At 41.7% G+C, this 5,819-nt stretch overlaps 1 protein-coding gene across 1 annotated transcript; it reads right to left on the minus strand.

Annotated features, from left to right (window-relative positions):
• Window positions 1-4,618: 4,618 nt before the first annotated feature.
• LOC136747172 (olfactory receptor 1E16-like) lies at window positions 4,619-5,596 on the minus strand. The gene has a single exon (XM_066700129.1). The coding sequence runs from the start codon at window positions 5,594-5,596 to the stop codon at window positions 4,619-4,621; it is 978 nt and encodes a 325-aa protein (XP_066556226.1).
• Between the last annotated feature and the right edge of the window lie 223 nt (window positions 5,597-5,819).

Here is a 5,819-nt window from a genome sequence, read left to right on the forward strand (position 1 = left end):
CTGTTCATCCCAGAGGAAAACAGATGTATATAACTTTTAATATCTCAGTTTAGACGGTTAGTTATTTTGCATGTTAAACAATATCAACATCATATATAAAATAATATAAAATATTGAACACTACAGGGAAAATAGTTAAATAACTATTAAACAACTATTATTTACATTGCTAGCCATTACCAGTTTATTTAGTGTTTCACCAATGAAGCCAAGACAGTTTGAGAGTGAGAATAAGTTTGCTTTTAATTATATAAATATTTAAATTATAGCATTGGAAACACTTGTTGTTTTTAGCTGGTGTGTTGTTTGTATTTAATCCCATGTTATTGATCTATGTTGGATGTAAATTAAATACATGAAAATTATCTCCATATTTAGATATTTATCTTGCAGTATGAAATGCAATTCTCACATATTGCAACCAGGAAGTGCTGTGATTAACGGTCTTTTAGTCCAGCTGTATTTTTTGAGCATAAACATCCATGAGTAGGGTATTTTGTTTTATTTCTATTATTGCGTGTTTGCTGAAAAGCCAAAATAAAATGCCAGAAGGCACCTTTTGTTCTATATTTTATTTGTTTTCCTTTAAATAAATGCAGTGTGTATGACCCTGCTGCACTGAATACAGTATGACTTGAGTAAATCATCAAATTTTTTGAGTGACCGTCTCTCGAGCATGCACTTCTCTCGTTGGACCCGGTGCCCAACTTGAGGAGGCGGTCGAGGATCAGAGCTGTGTGGCTCCCTGGAGTGCAAAAATACCAGCCAGTTGTCTAGATAATTGAGGAATCGGACCATGGATTTGGAGAAATTGCATGGGGCAGTAAGGGGACGGAAGGACAGCATACTGTGAGAAAATTGCAGTGAACTGGCACGATTGGGATGTTTAAGTAGGCGTCTTTCAGATCCACCGTGGTGAATCAGTCTCCAGGCCAAGGTTGAGCATCTTGAAGTGCAGCACCTTCAGGTGGTAGCTCAGGTGTCTCAGATCCAAGTTGGGGCGGAAAACTTAGTCTTTCTTGGGCAGCAGGAAGTAGGCACTTCACGAATGGTGCTCTTGAGCAGAAGTGCTTTGATTTCATTGTGCCGCACACTGCAATGTGTCCTTCACTCGCGTCCACACCATGTCCCAAGAAGGGGGGTGGATAGGTCTGAAACTGCAGGGAGTAGACAACTGTTATAGTTCCGGTGCAACATACAGAAATCCATCCCTTCCTCACTGACTATTCGACTCAGATGCTTGTCCAGTCCTTGGTCCTCTCCCACCTGGACTACTCCAGCTCCCTCCTGGCCGGCCTGCTTGCAACTAAACCCGCCCACTCCACCTCATCCAGAACTCTGAGGCTCGTCTGGTATTCTCTCTGTTCCGATTCAAACACGCTACTCCACTGCTCTGCTCCCTCCACTGGCTCCCGATCCCGGCACGCATCCAGTTCAAGACATTGACCCTCACCTACCGTTGTCTCAAGCAGACTGCACCGAGCTACCTTCATACCCTGACCTGTCCGTACATCTCCTTCAGACCTCTCCGGTCTTCCTGTGCGCGGGCCTTGGGATTCTGCCTGGGACAACTGCTGTGGGCTTGAGTAGGCGCATGGCACGTGCTGATCCGGTGGCAGAGTTCAGCAAAAGGTGAAGCCAGGGGAGATGGGCGCATATATGAGTCATACCTTGCCCACATCCGGTACCCACCTCGCCTTCAACAGCCACAGTTTACAGAAGAATAGTCTTCAAAAGTAAAGGTAAACTAAAGTACAGCTACTGTTCCTATCACTGTTGTGAGAAAACTCAATTTTAAGACACACATCACCCAGCTTCAAGTGTCATGGATGATAATTGGCCAATTTGCACTAATTATGTTGTCACTGTGTATTAGATTTGTTTTTACTTTCTTATTTTGCACTGTTTGATTACTTTTATGAAATCTGTATTTTATATATTGTCTATTGATTTCTCTTTCACTGTGTGTTTGCATTTTCACTTTATTGATTTATTTTTATTTGATGTACGTGTGTTTCATTATGTATTTTTCTTTGGGCCAATCACTGCGCACATTCCACGGATAACCCACATTCCCAGAACCAATTGTCCCCACCTGTGTTTCCTGCCCTGGAGAAGAGTTTAAAAGCCCAGAGGTGGCTGAGAGACAGCAGCGAGATTCAATCAAGTATGAGAGAGTGTATGATACCCAGAGTGCAGGTGCAGGGGAGTGCATGCGCTGCACTGGTGGCTCATTGGAGGCAAGGCGGGGGATGGAAGAAAGACAGGGGAGAGGTACGAGGACTGTGCTGAAATAAATTGAGGGGAGAGTGACCCGGCTCCCCACCTGTGGGCTCCAGGCAGAAGACAGGCGAGCGCAGGACGGCGCACTTGACCGCGGGCGAGGGAGCCAGAGACAGGTGCTTGGGAGCTGGATGCCCCGGAACAACGCCAAAGAAAGGGGGGTGTGGGCCGCATCTCCACCTGGGGGCCAGGTGAACAGGAGACAGGCGAGCACAGGATGGCACCCTTGACTGCTCGCCAGATGGCCTGGTAATGGGTGGTGAGGGTGTGAGCCCCACCGTGTGGTGCACGTTTTCCTCCCCTGTCTGCAGCCCCCTGAGCCACTGGGCCGCCGTCTTGGCTCCCCCAGATGTGACGGAGACACTGTGAACGATGCACTGAGGCACTTTAATGACTTGTACACAGCAGCAGAACTTATAAAGGATTAAAAAGCATTCAGGAGATGGGGAGAATTTCCCCTGGGGCTAGCTCCGCCCGTCCCCCACCCCCCCCACCCCTCTGTTGTACAAGGTTTCTGAATGCCCCTGAAGGGAAAGAAAGATAAGGGGATTATAATTGGGCTATTGCTACTTTGCACCTATTTATTATGAACTGACTTGACTGAATATTCCATTATTTACAGAAGGAGGAAAAGGAGACTGCACATTTGCACTATTATTTATTCTTAGAGTGTGCAATATTCAAGACTTTTAAGGAACTGCTTTTACTAACTTTTGCTTGTTTTTTCTTGTATGTTTCTTTTGTTTATTTAAGTTAGGGATTTTAGCTATTTTATCGTCTAGTAGTTTTAATGAAGGTGATTTTATATTAGCTTTTAGATCTGTATTATTATTACCAGTTTGAACTGTCTCCCTGTTTGAAGTAATTATTGCCCTGCACCGATCGTAGTTTATTGTTGCTATGTAAAATGAAGATTATTTTACGGGGGGGGGGGTGGGGGAACTCAATAAATAGAGTAGCATAGGCAAGTCCTAGATCTGTTGAGTACACAGCTGTGCTGCCACCCATAAGCTGTCACTAGTATGACGCCACACTCTCTCTGCCTCAGCAGGTACCTTCAGCAAAGACCCAGATGCTGTCATCTATTGCATTGTTTCCACAGCCCCAGTTTCTACATTTACCACTCCTACTGTGCCTTCCGTTTCCTTGCCTTCAATGGCTAATTCTGCACCTACTCCCCCTTCAGTCTCTACTGTTTTCCTGCTTCAGTTCTTCCTTCCTGTTTCTTAAGTAACTCTTCTCAATCATTTTACTTCTATTTCTGTTCCTTTATGCACTCCATCTCTACCTTTTTTGATGTACTTCTCACAGTGTGTCAGTTGTACATGGCTCTATCCTGCTGCCACAGATACATTTATAAGATGCCTCTGTGAAACACTGCATTACTGTCAACAGGGGGCAGAATTACCTGTACAACGAGTTTCCACACGAGACAGGACAAACAAGTGAGTTTGTATGTGAGTGTGTGTCTTGATGGAGTCAGAATTGCAGTGCAACATCACCTCTTTGCGAAGTAGCCCAGCATCAACAACACGGCCTAGATCCCCTTTACAGACTTTCAGTCCCTGCTGTTGAATCCACATCTACCCTTCTACCTGCTGCTTAATTTGATTTATTAATCAAATGGGTTAATAAACATAATAAAAGTAGAATAATAAAATCTCAAAGCTATTTTGCCAGCATGTTGGATGAAAGTTCTAGCAAATGTCATATCCCAAAATAATTTGCTTCGTACAACAATGAAAAGGTACAAAGAATGCACTTATTATACATTTATTTTAAATTTCATGTGTAATATGACTTTACATCAAATTACGGAACTACAGCAGAACAAAAAAAAACACATCAACACACAGCATTGTTCCCCTGAGCTCTATTGTCTAGAGCGGTAAACCAACAGGGAGCGGATTAACTGTCACACACCTGGCACAGCCTCATTATAGTGCTGTAAGAAATAAACTGGCATTCTGACACCGTGGGCCTGTCTTCAGAACATGAAAGACAACATTTGCTCAGGAATTAGTTCACCACAATAAGGATCATTCAGTTTTCATCCTCACTTTCTCTATCAGTGTATATTACCAGACTAAAAACATTTAACTTCACTAATTTGATTTAAAGCCACATTGTGCATACATCTTGAAAGCCCACGTTATTGTACTTATTCTCTAACACAATTTTACATTTTGCTTAGGAATTACTTCATCCCACTAGACATCATTCAGTGTTTATCCTCTCTTTCTCTTACAGCTTATGTTACCAGTGATTTGTTTTACAACCACAGTTTATATATATTTAAAAATCTACTTGTTATTGCACTTATTCTCTCCAGTTATTATTCTATTGCATGTGAATTTAGCTTGTTCCCTTTTCTGTAAAGCTTTTTTATTGCTGACATGATTTCCTCTGTTTTTAAAGAATAAATGATAGGGTTCAGCATTGGTGGAATGACACAAGCCAAGGATGTATTAATTATCCTGGCATTTGGATGAATGGTGGAGCTCAATGTGGAAATATAAGTGGCACAAATTGGAAGGTAAAAAATTGCCACCAAAATTAGGTGGGAGGTACAGGTTTGCATGGCTTTCAGACGTCCCTCCTGTGTTGCAATTTTTAACAGTGCAAATATAATACATACATAAGATAACGCAATCACTGCAACTGGGGCGACAAAAAATATTGTTGTTCCAAATATTCCCATTATGAAACTTGGAGAAATGTCATTACAAGCCAGATTAATTGCAGGTCCATAATCACAATAATAGCTGTTTATCACTATAGATCTACAAAAGGACAATCTGGTAAATAAAAGTGTGGCTGTAATTGCCACTAGTGCTGCAATAGCCCACATTACTGCTAAAATCACAATCATCGAAGTATTGGTGATAATGTTGTGATATCTCAGTGGAAAGCATATAGCAACAAACCTGTCATAGGCTAGTACAACAAGAATAAGCGACTGCATGGCGGAGAAGAAAAGTACAAAACACATATTGGCCAAGCAAGCTTCATATCTGATGAATTGAGAATCAAAGAGGAAAGTGTCAATTATCTTTGGTATAATTGCTGTGCTGCTACAAACATCAACTATAGCTAAATTACAAACGACAACATACTTAGGGGTGTGAAGGCTACGCTCCATGTATATAATGAACAGGATGAAGGAATTACCTATTATAGTTACCACATAAACGAAGCACAAGAAAATATAGTAATACTTTGCATTTGGTAGGTTATATAAGCCACTGATATAAAAGAACTGAGGCTGAACAAACATAGCATTCAGAGGAAGTGTTGAATTCGGGGAGTTCATGGGCAGGTTTCAGTCTTCAAACTCTCATCTATAATTACAAAAGTAATTACCTTAATTTTAGTTTAATATTAACACGAGAATACCATATGGGCACATGTGCAATGGACATTGATCTTTCACAGGAATGCCCAAGTATTTCTTTGCAAAAACATTTCAGCCATTAAAAATGTGTACATAAGTGTACGGTGTACTGCATTGTATGTACAGTCTATGAACCCAGCAT

This window comes from Amia ocellicauda, chromosome 3, assembly GCF_036373705.1.
Source record: "Amia ocellicauda isolate fAmiCal2 chromosome 3, fAmiCal2.hap1, whole genome shotgun sequence".
NCBI lineage: Eukaryota > Metazoa > Chordata > Actinopteri > Amiiformes > Amiidae > Amia > Amia ocellicauda.

Excerpts from the sequence above, each read along its gene's own strand:
- LOC136747172 (XM_066700129.1), bottom strand. The coding sequence starts at position 5,596 with ATGAACTCCCCGAATTCAACACTTCCTCTGAATGCTATGTTTGTTCAG.